This window comes from Zonotrichia albicollis, chromosome 10 (assembly GCF_047830755.1).
Source record: "Zonotrichia albicollis isolate bZonAlb1 chromosome 10, bZonAlb1.hap1, whole genome shotgun sequence".
Classification (NCBI taxonomy): Eukaryota; Metazoa; Chordata; class Aves; order Passeriformes; family Passerellidae; genus Zonotrichia; species Zonotrichia albicollis.
Genome location: NC_133828.1, coordinates 1159403 through 1179154, shown reverse-complemented (window position 1 = coordinate 1179154; position 19752 = coordinate 1159403). Strand labels below are relative to the sequence as shown.

Sequence of the window (19752 nt, the reverse complement as noted above, 5' to 3'; positions counted from 1 at the left end):
GGCTGCGGAGCCTGGGAATGAATCACCCAGTAATCCCTTTGGGAGGGATGAATGCAGGCACCGAGGTATTTCCCCTTTTTTTTTGGGATTTCTCAGAAATGGCAATAATTAGGATTGACAGAAAATTACAGAGAGGGAACCAACCTCCATCTCATTTCTCTGGAAATATGATTTATCCCTTTTTTTGGGATTTATTTAAGGGATTTAGGGATTCATCCAGAGGGATATTAGGATATTTTTGAGGAATATGCTGGTACTGGTGCCATGTCTGCCTGCTCCAACTACCATTTCAAACTGGAAATTATTTTTGTGAGGAAAACCAGCAGGATCTGCCCTCAAATCCACACCCAGGCAGTGGGATTGGCAGAGAGGGGTTTGGGAATGTCTCTGTTAATTCAGGGAACACATAATTAATTTCATCATTTCATTTGTCATCATCCCCCACATCAGCTAAAGCCTGGGAAAGCCTCCAGGTACTGAAATCAGGGAATTGCTGTGTGGCTGCTGTGGGGATCTAAACATCTCAAAAACTTAAATTCAATGAAGGTAAAAGCGGGATAAAAGGGAATGGAATGGAATGAAGGAATGGAATGGAATGGAATGGAATGGAATGGAATGGAATGGAATGGAATGGAATGGAATGGAATGGAATGGAATTGCAGGGAAAGGAGGCCCAGGGGAACTCCTGCCCAGGTGGGTTTAAATGGATCTGGGATGGGAAAGCCGGGATGGCAGCAGGCAGGGAGGGTTGGGTTTGTGGGATAATCGGCACAGGGAGGATGAGGAGCTGCTGGAGAGTCCAGAGGAGCCACGGAGCCAGGCTGGGAGCGCTGGGAATGTTCCCCTGGAGAGGGGAAGGATCCAGGGGGAGCTTCCAGAACATTCCAGGGCCTGAAGGGGCTCCAGGAGAGCTGAGAGGGGCTGGGGACAGGGATGGAGGGACAGGAGCCAGGGAATGGCTCCCAGTGCCAGAGGGCAGGGATGGATGGGACATTGGGAACTGGGAATTGCTGGCTGGGCTGGGATTGCCAGAGCAGCCCCTGGATCCCTGGAGCAGCCTGGGACGGTGGGATCAGCTGGGAATTCCATCATTCCAGGAGAACAGCTCTGGAGCAGCCTGCTGTCCCCTTTGGGTGACACTGTTCGTGTCCTCCACTCCTTTCCCACTCCCACTATTCCCTCATCCCACCCTGCCTGGCAGAACACGCTTGGAATCTGCTCATGCCCCTAAAAAGCAATGAGGATTTTAATTGCAGTAATTACAGGGAATGGCTCCCCTTGGATTGTCGCTGTCACATTGGGATGGATCACAGGGAATCTTTGCCCAGTTCCAGCCCGGGGAGAGGCCTCTGGGAAAACGGGAGGGATGGAGGAAGGAGAAACAGGAGAGGGGAAGCTGGCAAGGCTGCTGGATCTCTGAGCCAGGAGGGTTCTGGCAGCGTGGCCAGAGTTTGGGATGAATTCCATACAAAATTTCCTTTAATTGGGTGGGAAAATTAGCAGGCATTGTGTCAATCACAAGAAAAAAGGTGGGGAACAGGAGAAATTTGGAATAGAAAACAGAAAATGGAGAAACTAAACTAATTTTGTGGCAAAAAAAAAAAAAAAAAAGGAGTAAAAATGCAGTGGCCAGAAAAATCCTTGAGAATCAGTTCTGAGGAAGGTGATGGTTAAAAAGTGAAGTGTGGCTGGGCTTTATCCCATGGTTAAAGCTGCCAATCCAAGTCTTTTCTGGAGCTGATGGCAGCAGTCCTGCAGCAGGAGTGGGTGGGGAGGACCCTTGGATACAGCCTGGCCCTTTGGAGCATCACCAGCCCCCTTCCCACCCAAACTGCTCCGTGATTCCCTGGGCGTTTATCCACAGTTTTGGGCTGCTTTCCTGCTTCCCACCAGTCCTGGATCAGGGCTGAGCTCTGTGGTTTCTCTCAGGGAAATTCTTCCCGGGTGGAAGGGGCTGTGTCCCCTGTGCGTGCTGGCAGTGCTGCCTGGCTGCCGTGGGGATCTAAACATCTCAAAATCTTAAATGCAGTGAGGGTAAAAATGGGATAAAAGGGAATGGAATGGAATGGAATGGAATGGAATGGAATGGAATGGAATAGAATAGAATAGAATGGAATAGAATGGAATAGAATAGAATGGAATGGAATAGAATGGAATGGAATGGAATAGAATGGAATAGAATGGAATGGAATGGAATAGAATAGAATGGAATGGAATAGAATGGAATGGAATGATGAATAAAAGGAAGACTAAAAATCAGAATTGAAAACAAAAGTGAATGGAATGGAATGGAATGGAATGGAATGGAATGGAATGGAATGGAATGGAATAGAATAGAATAGAATAGAATAGAATAGAATGGAATAGAATAGAATGGAATAGAATAAGGGGTACCAGACCTCCTCGGCCCCTCCTGGTTGGTTCTATGGGAGCTGGAGCCGCTCCGAGAGAGGAGGAGGAGGAGGGATGGAGCCCCGGGGGAGGAAGATGAGGAGGAGGAGGATGATGCCGGGGGGAGGAGGATGACCGAAGGATGCTGAGGATGAAGATGCGGAGCGCACCGAGGCTGCGGAGGGCGGGCTGTGCGCGGGGTCGCTGAGACGCGCAGGGTCGCGGGGCGGTGCGGGATCCAGGGGCGGTGCGGGACCCAGGGGCGGTGCGGAGGGAGTGGTGTCGCTGCGCGGGGCGGTGCCGCCCTGCCCGGGGCCGCTGCCGGCGGCTCCGCGTGGGAGGCGGCGGCGGCGCCGGGCGGAGGCTCCGCGGCCGCGGCGCGGCGGGGCCGGGCGGGCTGCGCGGGGGATGCGGAGCTGAGCGGGGCTGCGCGGACTGCGGGGTGTGAGGGGCTGCGCAGGGTGTCGGTGACTGCGCGGCTGCTGGGGACTGTGCGGATTTTGCCGGCTGTGCGGTTGTCGGTGGCTGCGCGGGTTTTGCCGGCTAACGGGGTGCTGCCGGCTGCGCGGATTTTGCCGGCTGCGCGGGTTTCGGTGGCTGCGCGGGTTTTGCCGGCTGTCGGTGGCTGCGCGGGTTTCGGTGGCTGCGCGGGTTTTGCCGGCTGTCGGGCGCTGCGCGGACCGTGCCGGCTGCGCGGCGCTGCGCGGGGCTGCGCGGAGCATGTCGGCGCTGCGGCGCAAGCTGGGCGATGAGTACCAGGTGGTGAGCACCTCGGCCAGCGGCGGAGGCCTCCCGCCCCCGCGCAGCGCCCCGCGCGGGAAGCGCCAGCGCTTCGTGGACAAGAACGGGCGCTGCAACGTGCAGCACGGCAACCTGGGCGGCGAGACCAGCCGCTACCTGTCCGACCTCTTCACCACGCTGGTGGACCTCAAGTGGCGCTGGAACCTGTTCATCTTCATCCTCACCTACACCGTGGCCTGGCTCTTCATGGCCTCCATGTGGTGGGTGATCGCCTACATGCGCGGGGACCTCAACAAGGCGCACGACGACAGCTACACCCCGTGCGTGGCCAACGTGTACAACTTCCCCTCCGCCTTCCTCTTCTTCATCGAGACCGAGGCCACCATCGGCTACGGCTACCGCTACATCACCGACAAGTGCCCCGAGGGCATCATCCTCTTCCTCTTCCAGTCCATCCTGGGCTCCATCGTGGACGCCTTCCTGATCGGCTGCATGTTCATCAAGATGTCCCAGCCCAAGAAGCGGGCGGAGACGCTGATGTTCAGCGAGCACGCCGCCATCTCCATGCGCGACGGGAAGCTCACGCTCATGTTCCGCGTGGGCAACCTCCGCAACAGCCACATGGTGTCCGCCCAGATCCGCTGCAAGCTGCTCAAGGTGGGCGCTCCGGGGGGAACGTGGGGAAACTCCCTCATGGAAAGGCGCCCGGGGCAGTGGGGGAGTCCCCATCCCACGTGGAGGTGGCGCTTGGGGACGTGGGGGTCTTGGCAGTGCTGGGAATGGTTGGGGTGGTTGGACTTGATGGCCTTGGGGGGCTTTTCCAACCTCAGTAATTCCATGGGGGCCCTGGCAGTTCAGGGATAGTTGGACTGGATGGCCTTGGGGGGCTTTTCCAACCTCAGTAATTCCATGGGGGCCCTGGCAGTTCAGGGGTAGTTGGACTGGATGGCCTTGGGGGGCTTTTCCAACCTCAGTAATTCCATGAGGGCCCTGTCAGTGCTGATTAATGGTTGAATTCCATGGTCCTGAAAGGCTTTTTCAACCTCAGTAATTCCATGGGGGCCTTGGCAGTGCTAGGAACGGTCGGATTCCATGGTCTTGGAGGGCTTTTCCAACCTCAGTAATTCCATGAAGACCCTGGCAGTGCTGGGAATGGTTGGGATGGTTGGACTCCATGGCCTTGGGTGGCTTTTCCAACGTAAATTCCATGGTTCTGTGGCAGAACCATGTCCCCACTGCCGCTCCCCTGGGGACATCCCACCCCCTCTCCGTGTCCCTTGGATGTCCCTCGCTCCTGCCCGTGGCTGTCCCCTCGTCCCTGGCGCTCGGAGCAGTCCATGGAAGGTGGCCTTGCCCGTGGCCAGGGTCGGACTGGATGATCCCAGATCGTGTTTTGTGTCCTGCTGCCATCCCAGCATCCCTGCCCTGCTTTCCTGGCACAGGGAACATCTCCGGGCGCCTCGGGCTGCGGGCTCAGCCATCAGCAGCGCATTCCCTGCTCCTTGGAGATAATTCCTGCATTCAGCGCAGGATTGGGATGGATATTTATAGATTCCTATAAAACGCTCCATTTCCCTGACAAGGAAATCAAATCCTTTGTCGCTCCCAGCCTTCCTTCCGTGAGCCGGGAAGGAGAAATCTCTGGGCATAATCCAGAGCTTTTTGGGCAAGCTGAACTTTATTGACATGAGCTCCAAGGAAAACGGAGTGCTGGGGTTAGAGCCAGAGCATCCCTGTCCCCGGAGCATCCCTGGCATTGGAGCATCCCTGTCCCCGGAGCATCCCTGTCCCCGGAGCATCCCCGTCCCCGGAGCATCCCCGTCCCCGGAGCATCCCCGTCCCCGGAGCATCCCCGGCCCCGGAGCATCCCCGGCCCCGGAGCATCCCCGGCCCCGGAGCATCCCCGTCCCCGGAGCATCCCCGGCCCCGGAGCATCCCCGGCCCTGGAGCATCCCTGCCCCTGGAGCATCCCTAGCCCTGGAGCATCCCTGTCCCCGGAGCATCCCTGGCCCCGGAGCATCCCTAGCCCCGGAGCATCCCCGTCCCCGGAGCATCCCCGGCCCCGGAGCATCCCCGGCCCCCGGAGCATCCCCGTCCCCCGGAGCATCCCCGTCCCCCGGAGCATCCCCGGCCCCGGAGCATCCCCGTTCCCGGAGCATCCCCGTCCCTGGAGCATCCCCGGCCCTGGAGCATCCCCGGCCCTGGAGCATCCCTGTCCCTGGAGCATCCCTGTCCCTGGAGCATCCCCGGCCCTGGAGCATCCCCGTCCCTGGAGCATCCCCAGCCCCCGGAGCATCCCTGTCCCTGGAGCATCCCCGGCCCTGGAGCATCCCTGTCCCTGGAGCATCCCTGCCCCCGGAGCATCCCCGTCCCTGGATCATCCCTGGCCCTGGAGCATCCCCGGCCCTGGAGCATCCCTGGCCCGGAGGGTTGGGGAGAGCCGGCGCTGCTCTGGGGCTCACCCGGTGGCCACGGATCCAGAGGGGATCGGGAATGGGGATGGGGAATGTGGAATCGGGGATGGGGATGGAGCAGGTGGGAGGAAGGAGCCGGCTCGGGGGGCTTTTGATGCACACAGAGCTTCCCACAGGGACCCCCCGGGAATGGGGATACCAGCAGGGGGGTGTGGGCAGGGAATGGGCTGTGCTGTCCTTGGGATGGGTGTCCTGCAGGGAATGGGGTGTCCTGTCCTTGGGATGGGTGTCCTGCAGGGAACGGGGTGTCCTGTCCTGGCAATTGGAGTGCCCTTGGGATGAGTGTCCTGTCCTTGGGATGGGGTGTCCTGCAGGGATTTAGGGTGTCCTGCAGGGATTTTAGATATCCTGCAGGGAATGGGGGAGTCCTGCAGGGATTTAGGATATCCTGCAAGGATTGAGGGTGTCCTGGTGGGATTGGAGGTGTCCTGCAGGGATTTAGGATATCGGGTAGGGAATGGGGATGCCCTGTCCTGGTGGGATTGGGGGTGTCCTGCAGAGAATGGGGCTGCTGATTCCATTGGAAGGGTGTCCTGCAGGGATTTGGGGTGTCCTGCAGGGACTGGGGGTGTCCTGCAGGTGCCCTTCCCTCAGGATGTGGGTGCTGTGCTGGGCAGGGCAGGTCCCCATTCCCAGGACAATCCCCTTGGGAATCTCCCCAGTTTTCCTCCCTGTTCCCCCACGGCCCCAGGGACAGAGCTCAGCCCATGGGAGGCTCCTGAGGTTGTCCCGTTCTCCCAAATCCCTGTGTCCTGTTCTCCTAAATCCCTGTTTCGTTTTGTCCCAAATCCCCATTTCCCACAGGATTTCAGGATCAGGACTGGCCCAGTGTTGGGGTCCCCTAAACCTGAGGGAGTCTGTGCCTTAAAGAGGGAAAGAATTCCTAAAAATTTCCCAAAATAACCCTTGAATACCTTTAAAATGATGGAATATAATTTATAAATATTATAAATATTATTTATAAATATTATTTATAAGGATAAATATATAAAATAGCATTAAAACATAATACCATAGGTTTATATAATATGCAATTATAAATATTTATATTTACCAATATATAATTTATACAGTTTGTTTTAAAGTATTTAATAATGTGTAAATATGTATTTGCATACTATATCAATATATTTAAATAATTTCATATATTTCAAGCTATAAAAGATCAAAAATGAGTAATTTCCAGTGCAGCATTTGAAAATTACTCATTTTTTTGGCTCTGGAAGTCCCAGAGGAGGAATTGTAAAAGATGGAGCTTCAAACTTAGTGTGGCTCCAAAAGAATTGCCTGGATCTGAATTATGGGAAAAGAAATGTTTGTGCTTGGAAGGAAAGCAGTGCCAGGCCAGGCCACCCTGGGGGAAAAAAAAGGGAAGGGAAAAAAGGGAGAAAAAGGGATAATTAGAAGGAAAAAATGAGGGAAGAGCAAAATAAAAGGGAAAAGTAAAATGAAAAAAGCAGGGCAAAGGAAAATAAGAGGAAAAATAAAATTTGAAAGGGGAAAAAAGAAAATAAAAGGAAAAATCAAAGAAAAAAGGAAAATTGAAGGAAAGGGAAAATAAAAGGGGAAAAGGGTAAAAAAAAACAAAACAAAGGCATAAAAGAAAAAGAGAAGAAGGGGGGAAAGGGAAAATGAAAGAAGGAACAAAGATAAAAGGAAGGAGGGAAAATAAAAGGGAGCCCCATTCCTGCAGGGATTGTGGAACCTGGGATGGAGCCCCATTCCTGCAGGGATTGTGGAACCTGGGATGGAGCCCCATTCCTGGAGAGATTGCAGAGCCTGGGATGGAGCCCCATTCCTGGGGGGATTGCAGGGCCTGGGATGGAGCCCCATTCCTGCAGGGAATGCAGAGCCTGGGATGGAGCCCCATTCCTGTAGGGATTGTGGAACCTGGGATGGAGCCCCATTCCTGCAGGGATTGTGGAACCTGGGATGGAGCCCCATTCCTGCAGGGATTGTGGAACCTGGGATGGAGCCCCATTCCTGCAGGGATTGTGGAACCTGGGATGGAGCCCCATTCCTGGAGAGATTGCAGGGCCTGGGATGGAGCCCCATTCCTGGGAGGATTGCAGAGCCTGGGATGGAGCCCCATTCCTGCAGGGATTGTGGAACCTGGGATGGAGCCCCATTCCTGGGGGGATTGTGGAACCTGGGATGGAGCCCCATTCCTGCTGGGATTGTGGAACCTGGGATGGAGCCCCATTCCTGCAGGGATTGTGGAACCTGGGATGGAGCCCCATTCCTGCAGGGATTGCAGGGCCTGGGATGGAGCCCCATTCCTGCAGGGATTGCAGAGCCTGGGATGGAGCCCCATTCCTGCAGGGATTGTGGAACCTGGGATGGAGCCCCATTCCTGCAGGGATTGCAGAACCTGGGATGGAGCCCCATTCCTGGAGAGATTGCAGGGCCTGGGATGGAGCCCCATTCCTGGGAGGATTGCAGAGCCTGGGATGGAGCCCCATTCCTGCAGGGATTGTGGAACCTGGGATGGAGCCCCATTCCTGCAGGGATTGCAGGGCCTGGGATGGAGCCCCATTCCTGCAGGGATTGCAGGAACCTGGGATGGAGCCCCATTCCTGCAGGGATTGCAGGGCCTGGGATGGAGCCCCATTCCTGCAGGGATTGCAGGAACCTGGGATGGAGCCCCATTCCTGGGAGGATTGCAGAGCCTGGGATGTGGCACTTGAGGACCTGAGTGCTGGGAATGGTTGGGAATCGATCTTGGAAGGCTTTTCCAACCCAAACTTTCTGGGATTCCATGATTTCCTTCCCTCCCCATGAAGCTCACCCTGTTTCCCTGGCTTGGCCGTGTCCCCAGACTCCCAGTTCCACCTGGTGAAATCCCAGAATCCTGGAATATCCAGGCAGGAAGGGCTTTCAGTCCCCTCCCTTGGGCAGGGATTCTGCTGTCCCAGGCTGCTCCAAGCCCCATCCAAGCTCCAAGGGCGCTCCCAGGGCCCAGGAGCTCCAATGTCCCCTCCTTGTGCCCCGCAGTCCCGGCAGACCCCGGAGGGAGAATTCCTGCCCCTGGACCAGCTGGAGCTGGACGTGGGCTTCAGCACGGGGGCTGACCAGCTCTTCCTGGTGTCCCCCCTGACCATCTGCCACGTCATCGACTCCAAGAGCCCCTTCTACGACCTGTCCCAGCGCAGCATGCACACGGAGCAGTTCGAGATCGTCGTCATCCTCGAGGGCATCGTGGAGACCACGGGTGAGTGGGGCCGGCCTGGTGCAGTTCCCTGCTGGAGCTGCACAGCTCGGGGCTCCCGTGGCTCTGGGCAAGGCTGGGGAGCTGGGGGCAGCTGGAGCAGGGGCTTGCTCAGAGGGGTTTTGGTGTTGGGGCTCTCTTCAGGGCATGGATTTTGGTGCTCTCTCCAAGGAGATAGATTTTGGTGCTGGGGCTCCCTCCAAGGGGATGGATTTTGGTGCTCTCTCCAAAGGGATGGATTTTGAGGCTCTCTCCAAGGGGGTGGATTTTGGTGTTCTACAAGGGGATGAATTTTGGCACTGGTGCTCTCTGCAAGGAGATGAATTTTGGTGCTCTCTCCAGGGGGATGGATTTTGAGGCTCTCTCCAAGGGGGTGGATTTTGGTGTTCTACAAGGGGATGGATTTTGGCACTGGTGCTCTCTCCATGGAGATGGATTTTGGTGCTCTCTCCAAAGGGATGGATTTTGGTGCTGGGGTTCTCTCCAGGGAATGGATTTTGGCCCTGGGACTCTCTTCAGGAGAATGGATTTTGGTGTTTTCCAAGGGGATGGATTTTGGGTCTTTTTCCAAGAGGATGGATTTTGGCACTGGTGCTCTCTCCAGGGAGATGAATTTTGGTGCTCTATCCAAGGGGATGGATTTTGGTGCTCTATCCAAGGGGGTGGATTTTGGTGTTCTACAAGGGGATGAATTTTGGCACTGGTGCTCTCTCCAGGGAGATGGATTTTGGTGCTCTCTCCAGGGGGATAGATTTTGAGGCTCTCTCCAAGGAGATGGATTTTGGTGCTCTCTCCAAGGGAATGGATTTTGGCCCTGGGACTCTCTTCAGGAGAATGGATTTTGGTGTTTTCCAAGGGGATGGATTTTGGGTCTTTTTCCAGGAGGATGGATTTTGGCACTGGTGCTCTCTCCAGGGAGATGAATTTTGGTGCTCTATCCAAGGGGATGGATTTTGGTGCTCTCTCCAAAGGGATGGATTTTGGTGCTCTCTCCAAGGGGGTGGATTTTGGTGCTCTGTCCAAGGGGATGGATTTTGGTGTTCTCCAGGGGATGGATTTTGGTGCTCTCTCCAGGGGGGTGGATTTTGGTGCTCTATCCAAGGGGATGGATTTTGGTGCTCTATCCAAGGGGATGGATTTTGGTGCTCTATCCAAGGGGGTGGATTTTGGTGTTCTATCCAAGGGGATGGATTTTGGTGTTCTCCAGGGGATGGATTTTGGCACTGCTGCTCTGTCCAGGGGATGGATTTTGGGACTGGGGCTCTCTCCAGGGGATGGATTTTTGTGCTCTCTGCAGGGGGATGGATTTCAGCACTGGGGTTCTCTTTGGGGGATGGATTTTGGTGCTGAGGTCTCTGCAAGGGATGAATTTTGGGATGCTCCAAGGAGATGGATTTGGGCACTGGGGCTCTCTCCAAGGGAATGGATTTTTGTGCTCTCTCCAAGGGAATGGATTTTGGTGCTGGGGCTCTCTCCAAGGGAATGGATTTTGGTGCTCTCTCCAAGGGAATGGATTTTTGTGCTCTCCAAGGGATGGATTTTTGTGCTCTCTCCAGGGGATGGATTTTGGCACTGGAGCTCTTTCCAAGGAGATGAATTTTGAGGCTCTCTCAAGGGGGTTGCATTTTGGTGCTGGGGCTCTCTCCAAGGAGATGGATTTTGGTGTTCTCCAAGGGGATGGATTTGGTGTCTCTCTCCAAGGGGATGGATTTGGTGTCTCTCTCCAAGGGGAATGGATTTTGTTGTTCTCTCCAGGGGGATGATTTTGGGGCTCTATCCAAGGGGATGGATGTTCCCAGGACATGGGGTTGGGAATGTGGAGCTCCTGGCTGGGATGTGGGGCTCCTGCCAAGCACAGGGAATGGTCAGGGTACCTCTGATCTGTTTTGGGCCGTGTTGGGGGGTCCCAGTGCTCCCACCCTGCTCCCCCAGGCAGGAGAGCACAGCCCAGAGAGAGGAAGGTGAACCCTCTGTGTGCTTCCCTAAAAACTCCTTGATATTCCTCTAAAAAATTCTTGATATTCCTCTAAAAACTCCCTCAGATACTTCCCTAAAAACTCCTTGATATTCCTCTAAAAACTCCCTGATGTTTCCCTAAAACCCCTCTGATACTTTCCTGAAAACTGCTATTGATATTGATATTCTTCTAAAAAATTCTTGATATTCCTCTAAAAACTCCCAGATGTTTCCATAAAACCCCACAGATACTTCCCTAAAACCCCCTGATCTTTACCTACCAATCCCTTGATAGTTCCTTAAAATCTCCTTGATATTCCTCTAAAAACTCCTTGGTATTGTCATAAAGATTCCCTGATATTTCCCTAAAAACCTCTCTGATGTTTCCCTAAAAAACTTCCTGATATTTCCCTAAAAATCTCCCTGATATTTCCCTAAAAAAATCCTGGTATTTCTCTAAAAAATTCCTGATATTTCCATAAACCCCCCTGATACTTCCCTAAAAACTCCCTGATATTTCCCTAAAATTTTCCTGATGCTTCTTTAAAAAAGTCCTGGTGTTTCCTTGAAAACTCCTTGATATTCCCTAAAAAAAAAAAAAAAAAAAACTGATATTTTCATAAAGGCTCCCTGATATTTCCCCAGAACTCCTGGATACTTCTCTGATATTTCCCTATAAACTCCCTGACATTTCCCTAAATATTTTGTGATATTGCCCTAAAAATTCCCTGGAAAAGCTCATGGAAAACTCGCAGGCCTGACCTTGCAGGTTTCTTGTTTTTATTCCTCAAAAAATTAATTCCAAACAAAACGAGGGAAGAAAAGCTCTTTTGTAAATAACTCTTGGAATTTAAAACCCTGGCTTTGTTTTGGGAAATATTATTAACCTGGAAATTATACAGGGAATGGGCAAAAAAAAAAGGAAAAAAGGGAATTTCTGGGTCTTGAAAGCCTAACTGGGATAAGGTTCCAAATGTTGTGACCTACTTTTGGGAGCTGAGCTGAAAATTGGGCAAAACAGAGCAAAATGTGCTGGATCTGGATAACACAGGAGGGAATGAAAGGGCTGGGAAAATGTTCCAGGGGGAGCAAAGGGAGGAGGAGGAGAGGGCAGGGCTGGATTTGAGGGAAGGGAGAGCTCATCCGGGGATGCTGAGGATTTTAGGGAAGAGGGGACACCTCTGTGGGTTCAAACCCTGCAGGAATTCCAGATTCTCCTCTCAGTTCCAGGCTTTTCCCAGCAAATGCTGCATTTCCCCTGCCATCCGAAGCTCTGGAAAAGCAGAGGTTTTCCTGGGGGAACGTGCAGTGATCCATCAGCAAACACTGCCAACATCCCTGGATATAAATGGGCATTAAATATTGGGAATAATGGGATGCATTTCCCGTGGAAAAATGGGATTCATTCAGGGGGTTTGGAGAGGATGAGTGTGGTACTGGGAATGTCAGCCTGGAGTTGGGATGAAGGCCTGGAAGGCCTTCCTGATCCTTCCTGAATTCCCTGGGAGCTCCTGACCCTCCCTGGAATTCCTCCCTGCTTTAGGGAAGGGTCTCCTCTGGGAATTTTTAGGAGTCACAGGACAGGTCCCAGCCCAGGATGGTGGAGGTGATTCCTTGGGATGGTTTTAACTAAAAAAAAAGAGGAATATTTAGATGGATGTTGGGAAAGAATTCCTGGCTGGGAAGGTGGGGAGGGCTGGGCTGGAATTCCCAGAGCAGCTGTGGGATCCAGGGAAAAGGAAAAAAGGGAAAAGGGAAAGGAAAAAAGAGAAGGGGAAGGGGAAAGGAAAGGAAATTTCAAGGAAAGGAAAGGAAATTTCAAGGAAATTTCAAGGAAAGGAAATTTCAAGGAAAGGAAAGGAAATTTCAAGGAAAGGAAATTTCAAGGAAAGGAAATTTCAAGGAAAGGAAATTTCAAGGAAATTTCAAGGAAATTTCAAGGAAATTTCAAGGAAATTTCAAGGAAAGGAAAGGAAAGGAAAGGAAAGGAAGTTTCAGGAAAGGAAAGGAAAGGAAATTTCAGGAAAGGAAAGGAAAGGAAATTTCAGGAAAGGAAAGGAAAGGAAATTTCAGGAAAGGAAATTTCAGGAAATTTCAGGAAATTTCAGGAAAGGAAATTTCAGGAAAGGAAAGGAAATTTCAGGAAAGGAAAGGAAATTTCAGGAAATTTCAGGAAAGGAAAGGAAATTTCAGGAAAGGAAATTTCAGGAAAGGAAAGGAAATTTCAGGAAAGGAAATTTCAGGAAATTTCAGGAAAGGAAAGGAAAGGAAAAAGGGAAGAGGAACTCTCTGGGATCACCCACGGGAGAGGGAGAAGGGACCCCTGGATCCCTGGAAGTGCCCAGGGCCAGGCTGGAGCACTGGGATGGTGGAAGGTGTTGGGGATGGGATTTGAGGTCCCTTCCAACCCAAACCATTCCATGGTTCCATGAGCTGAAATTCCTGCCTGGGGAGGGCTCTGAGTCCCTCCCAGCCCCCAGGAGCGGAGCAGCCCCAGTCTGGCACTGGATTGTTCCCAGTTTTTGGAGCCTTTCCCAGTGGAGATGCTCCAATGGAGCTGGTGGCGATTCCTGAGGGTCAGTGCTGATCATTCTGGGTTTTTTTGGATTTCTCTTCCACCCCTACATTTTGGATATTTGTATATCTCATTCCACCCTACAATTGCTAGGATAACCTGGAACTGGGAAGAACATTCCAAGGGTTTATTTCCCAAACCTTTTGTCCTCCTTTCCCATTGCTGGGATGCAGAATTGGAAGCTCCTTTGTCAGCAGAGCTTCCTGGTGCTGTTCCTGTGCAGAATTTCACTTTCATCCTGGATTGTCCTGCTGGGATTTGCCTCTGGGTGTGTTTGGGATTATGTAACCCTTTATTATTTTGTGTTATCCTGCAATTTATTGATAAGCTGCTAAAATTCCTGAAAAAAATGAGTCATTCATAGGAATCTGAGGCAGACAAAACCCTGCAGGAATGGTTTGTGCATCCGTTTTCCAAACTCATTAAATTTATTTTGGAAACCTCTTCCCGTGATTTGCTGATTAAAGAACTCCAGAGCCTGCCAGGCTTTTTAATTAAAGAAACAGGGATGGCATCAAAGGCCTTTTCCTCTGGTTTTGCTTTTAAAAACATGAAAAAAAGCTGAAATTCTGGAGCCACAGGAAGGGTTCTCTGAGATCCATGGGGGTGAGCTCAGAACCCAGAACCTTGAGGGAGCAAAGAGCTGGGACAGATCTGAAAATTACCAGGATTCTGATAATTGCAGTTAAAATGGGATTGTTTTTGCATGTCTGTTCTGAGGACCAGTGAGAAACATCAATACAAATTCAGCAGCTTTAAAGGTGGAACATAAAATACGGGAATTGTGGAATGGTTTGGGTTGGAAGGGACCTTTAAAGGTCAATTTATTTGTGGGGGTTTTTTAATCTTTCCATTCAGGTTTTGGATTTTTTAATGTATTGGATGAGAGGGTGACAGGAAAAGAGGACTCAGCACTTCACATATTGGCAGTAGCTTTGAAATTGCATTTTATTTTATTTTAAACACTTTTAAGCGCAGCCTGAGCATGGTAAAATATTCCTTTAAAACTCTCAGGGCCGAACATCCCGCAGATCCTTTCCCTGTGCTGCCGTTATAGGAAATCTGTCAGTGGAAAATCCAATATTCTTTGGTCATGTGGACAAACACGTTTGGCCCTGGCAGAGCTGGGATTTCCTGGGGTTGGGACCTTCATTTCCAGCTTCCTTCTGGAGCTGCTGGGCTGGAAAAGGGGAAAAAGGGGATTTTTGAAGCTGAGGAAAAGCTGGAATGTGCTGGGAAATGCAGGGAAGTGTCTGGGAGAGGAGAGTTTGGAACAACAAATCCCTGATGTCAGTATAGGACACGAAATAACACGCCATGGACATGCTGCTCTTTTCAAGGTAAAAGGAACTTTTTAATTTCTGACTCCAACCTTTATAGATTTCCAAAAGTGGCAGTGGACTGGAGGGTGACAGGGCCACCTCTCCAATGACACTGGGCAAACCAACAGTTCATTAAATTTCTCCTCCTCCATAAAAGAATGCAAAACAATGCTGCTTACATAAAGTGTGTGAGAAAGTTCCTTATAAAAATATAAACACCAGAAGGCTTGGAAAATCCTAAAAAATCAAAAGACACCCTGGAGGTGTCCCGGGCCAGGCTGGAGCCCTGGGACAGAGGGAGGTGTCCCTGCCATGGCAGGGCTGGACTGGGATGGGGTTTGGGAGCTGGGAGTCTGGGATCCATCCCTTACATAACTTTTATCTTGGATAACGCTCCCTCCTCCTGCCTGAGGCAGCAATTCCCCACATCCCCCATTTCCCTGCATCAGGCCTTCCTGCCCCCTCCTCTTCTCCCTGAGATCTCTGAAGCCCCAGGGCAGAGAACTGGGAGTGATTTTGACCTGGAGCTGGGCAGGAGCTTCCCTTTTCCCTTATTCCCTTTTCTTTTTCCTTTTCCCCTTCCCCTTTCCTTTCCCTTTTCCCCTTCCCCTTTCCTTTCCCTTTCCCATTTTTTTCTTTCATTTTCCCTTTTTTCCCTTTTCTTTCCCCTTTCCTTTCCCTCTCCCTTTTCCCCCTTTTCCCCCTTTTCCCCCTTTTCCCCTTTTTCCCCCTTTTTCCCCCTTTTTCCCCCTTTTTCCCCTTTTTCCCCTTTTTCCCCTTTTTCCCCCTTTTCCCCTTTTTCCCCCCTTTTTCCCCCTTTTTCCCCTTTTTTTCCCTTTTTTTCCCTTTTTTCCATTTTTTCCCCTTTTTCCCCTTTTCCCCCTTTTTTCCCCTTTTTCCCCCTTTTCCCCTTTTTCCCCTTTTCCCCCCCTTTTTCCCCTTTTTCCCCCTTTCCCCCTTTTCCCGCTTTTCCCCCTTTTTCCCTTACCTTTCCCCTTCCCCTTTTTCCTTTCCCTTTCGCCTTTTTCCCTTTTGCCTTTTTCCCTTTTCCCCCCCTTTTTCCCCTTTTTCCCCCTTTCCCCCTTTTCCCGCTTTTCCCCCTTTTTCCCTTACCTTTCCCCTTCCCCTTTTTCCTTTCCCTTTCGCCTTTTTCCCTTTTGCCTTTTTCCCTTTTCCCCCTTTCCCTTTTGCCTATTTCCCTTTTCCCCCTTTCCCCTTCCCTTCTCTTCCTCCCTTCCCTTTTTTCCCTTGCCTTTTTTTTCCCCCCTCTCCCTTTTTTCCCTTTTCCCCTTTCCGCTTTTCCCTCTCCCTCTCCCATAGCTGATCCCAGCGAGCAGCACTGAGCAGAAATCGCTGAGATCTCTGCCAAAATTCCCTGCTCACGCCTGATCAGGCCGGATTCCTTCTGCTTGAGCAGCTCCCTGTGCTGAGCTGCTGCTCCCACGCCCTCTGGAGCAGCAGGAGCCCCGTGGAGCCCCGTTTTCCAGGGATTGCTGGGGGAGGCTGAGCAGGAATGAGGATTTTGAGCCCCGTTTTCCAGGGATTGCTGGGGGAGGCTGAGCAGGAATGAGGATTTTGAGCCCCATTTTCCAGGGATTGCTGGGGGAGGCTGAGCAGGAATGAGGATTTTGAGCCCCGTTTTTCCAGGGATTGCTGGAACGGTGATTTTGGGAGCACCAAAACCCCATCTCTGCTGTGGCTCTGCACCTGCTGCCAGGGGGTAGAGCAGGGAAAGGGGAATATTCCAGCTCCTGCTGCAGCTGGAGGGGAAATTGGGAATGGTGGGGTGGGAAAGGGGAAGGCAGAGGGCTGGAATGTGTCCTGGGGATGCTGCTGGCTAAGTACAGCCCCCGACTGCGCCTCCTGCAGAAATTGATGGGCAGATAAAACCCTCCCTGCTCGAGTGGTGCTGATTCACAGTGTCCTGGAATGGTTTGGGATGGAAGGACTCAAATCCCATCCCATTCCATGGGCAGGGACACCTCCCACCATCCCAGGTGATCCAGCCTGGCCTTGGGCACTGCCAGGGATCCAGGGGCAGCTCTGGGAATCCCAGCCCAGCCCCTCCCCAGCTCACAGCCAGGAATTCCTTCCCAATATCCCACCTAAACCAACCTCAGTCCTTCCATTTGAAGCCATTCCCTCGTGTCCCTGTCCTTGAATCCCTCACTGCATTGCAATCCGAGCCATTTTTTCTCTGTAGCAGCTCCTTCCCACTCCTTATTTCCCTCCTGGATGCTCTGGCAGCCCAGCTTTCCCTGGATATTTGCCCTCAGTGAGTTATGGATGCTGCTGCCCGAGGTTTTTGTCAGCAGCCCCCGGATCCCTCCTCAGTGTTGTTTATTTATTTATTGTCTCAATAACCTGCAGCAGGTCCGTGCCTCGGGCAGGTGTGCTGCTCCAGGAGTGCCCAGCTGCCTTTTCCATGGATACCCGTTCCTTGGCCTGGATACTCTGCTGTTTGTTATTCTTCATTTCCAGCTCTGCACAATGGGGAGGTGTTAAATATTAAATATTCCAGCTCTCTCCCAGCTGGAGGCTCGCTCTCCTGAGGGATCCTGGCTTGGGAATGGCCTTAGGCTGCCCCAGGGGAGGTTTGGGTTGGATATTTGGGAGCGTTTGTCATGGGTAGGGCTGTCCAGGCCTGGCAGAGCCCCCATCCCTGGGTGTGGCACTGGGGACATTGGGCAGTGCTGGGGATGGTTGGACTCGATGCTCTGAGAGGCTTTTCCAGCCTAAACCCCTCTGGAATTCCACGATTCCAGCTGAACTGGCCTTCCCAGAGCAGTGGATGCAATCCCTGAGCAGCCATGCTCAATGTCTGCTTTTGGAAAGGCACAAACCCCTGAGCTCTCCTGGAATTCCAGGTTTGGAACCCCTGGAATTCTCTGGGAAATGGGATGTGCTGTGGGGTGAGGGACACAGGAAAATCCCTGCAGGGATGGGGGCTCCACCTGAGCACCTTTTCCTGCAGGAATTGCCCCAAAATCCCCCCTGAGCTGCCCTGGGCCGGCCTGAGGCTGCTCCCTCTGCTCCTGCCCCTGTTCCCTGGGAGCAGAGCCCGTTGTTTTCCCAGTCTGACCCTTTGCAGCCAGGTTTGTCCAGCTGGGCACTCCCAGTTTATGTGTGACACAAACCATTTGTAGTTCAGGCCTTGCTTCGTGGCTGCTGTTGGTTCTTGGGGTGATTTGGAGGTGAGGCTGAGGAGGAAGGCGCTGGTTTAGCTCCTGCTGTGTTACACAATCCAGGCTGCACTGAGGCTGCTGTGAGCTCAGTGATGATAAAAGTGCTTGGCAGGAGAAGGGGGAGAGGCCTGGCGTGGGTAAAATGCTGGGACATTCCAGGAGAGTCATCAAAAACGTCAGGAGGGATTGGGAATTCATGGAGGCTGGAGAGAGCCTGGAGGGCTGGGGGCTGCTCCTGCCTCCCTTCCCTGTGCTCTGGGCTGGCTTTGGGGGGTTTTGGGGTTTTTGTGGGGGTTTATGGGGTTTGGGGAGCAGGAGGAAGGAGTGAGGGGCTGCAGCCCTGCCCACTCCTGGCTGATCCTTCCTGGGGATGGAGACAGAGCCTGCTTGTCACAGACATCTTTTATGGAAAATCCTTTCCTTAGGGTTTTTCCTCCTGAGAAGCTGGGAAGCCTCAGGAACACAATGCAAACAATGGTTATCTGCTGCTGTGGGATGCAACAGGTGCATCTGGGATTGGGCTCATGGGGTTGTTTCTAATTAATGGCAAATCACAGTCAGCTGGCTCCAACTCTCTGTCCAACACACAAGCTTTTGTTATCATTTTTTCTTATTCTATTCTTTGCCAGCCTTCTGATGAAATCCTTCCTTCTATTCTTTTAGTACAGTTTAATGTAATATATATCATAAAATAATCAATCAGCCTTCTGAAACATGGAGTCAGATCCTCATCTCTCCCCTCATCCTGGGACCCTGTGAACACCCTCACAGCTGCCCCTTGTCATTGAGCACTGAGCTGCCCTCGGGGACAGCCAGGGGAGATCATCATGAGCAGGGCCCTGGGTGAATCTGGGAGCCCACACCAAGGCCATCAGTGACCTCAGGGACAGGGCTGCCAAGGTTTGGAGCTGTCTGTGCCATTCCAGCGCCGGGAGAGGCTCTGGGGATGCTGGGAACAAACAGCATCCCCCTCTAATTGCAATATTTATTACAGGCTCCTTGTCCTTGTTTTCCAGCCTTAGTGACTCTCTGCAGCTCCTGAGCAAATGCCAGAGCTCCCAGCAGAGCAGGCTCAGTGCTGGCAGTGCTGGGGATGGACCCCAAATCTGGATTTCACACCCAATCTGGGATGGGGCTCCAGGAGCAGGGCACTGGATCAGGGTGTCCAGGTGCCTCTGGAGTCTGGGACCTGCAGGAAAGGGGGGATTCTGCCCCTGTGCTCAGGTGAGACCCCACTGCAGAGCTGCCCCAGCCCTGGGCTCAGGGCCTGAAGGGGCTCCAGGAGAGCTGAGAGGGGCTGGGGACAGGGATGGAGGGACAGGAGCCAGGGAATGGCTCCCAGTGCCAGAGGGAGGGATGGATGGGATATTGGGAATTAGGAATTCCTGCCTGGGAGGGCAGGCAGGCCGTGGCACAGGGTGCCCAGGGAAGCTGTGGCTGCCCCTGCATTCAGCACTGGCAGGATAAAAACAAGAAAACAACAAAGAAACAAACAATTGGGCCCCCAGACAGGGAAATGCTCCATGGAGTCGATTTATCTGGAGATTTATTGGCTGTGGAGCAGAGCTGGGTCAGCCCTCACCCGTGTGGGTGCAGCCTGGGCTGGAATCCCCCTGTGCTTTCCCAGCTCCTGGATCTGCTCTGAGCCTCTGCCCTGCCCCTCCTGCTGGAATTCCTGCTGCTGTTATGCATTTATTCCTTTTATTGCCTACAAGGATTCGTTCTGCTCAGGCTTTGTCAGGAGGGATAATGATTCAAGGAGCCACTGCTGACAAGGACAAGAGGGAATGGCTTTTAGCTGAAGGATTGGGGGGGATTTAGCTGGGATATTGGGAAGGAATTCCTGCCTGGGAGGGCGGGGAGGCCCTGGTGCACATTCCCAGAGCAGCTGGGGCTGCCT

The 19752-nt window shown here is 52.6% G+C and overlaps 1 protein-coding gene and 1 long non-coding RNA gene across 2 annotated transcripts in view; both read left to right on the top strand.

Annotated features, from left to right (window-relative positions):
- Positions 1 to 2661: 2661 nt before the first annotated feature.
- The window catches only part of KCNJ3 (potassium inwardly rectifying channel subfamily J member 3), a 32274-nt gene continuing 15183 nt past the window's right edge, over positions 2662 to 19752 (top strand). Inside the window, exons 1-2 of the mRNA XM_074547753.1 lie at positions 2662 to 3789; positions 8601 to 8817. Coding sequence (XP_074403854.1) covers positions 3112 to 3789; positions 8601 to 8817 — 895 coding nt within the window. The 5' untranslated portion in view covers positions 2662 to 3111. The remainder of the gene's footprint in view (positions 3790 to 8600; positions 8818 to 19752) is intronic.
- On the top strand, positions 8828 to 11394 carry LOC141730404 (uncharacterized). The gene is made up of 2 exons (XR_012581859.1): positions 8828 to 9476; positions 9535 to 11394. It is a non-coding gene; the product is annotated as an uncharacterized LOC141730404 (long non-coding RNA).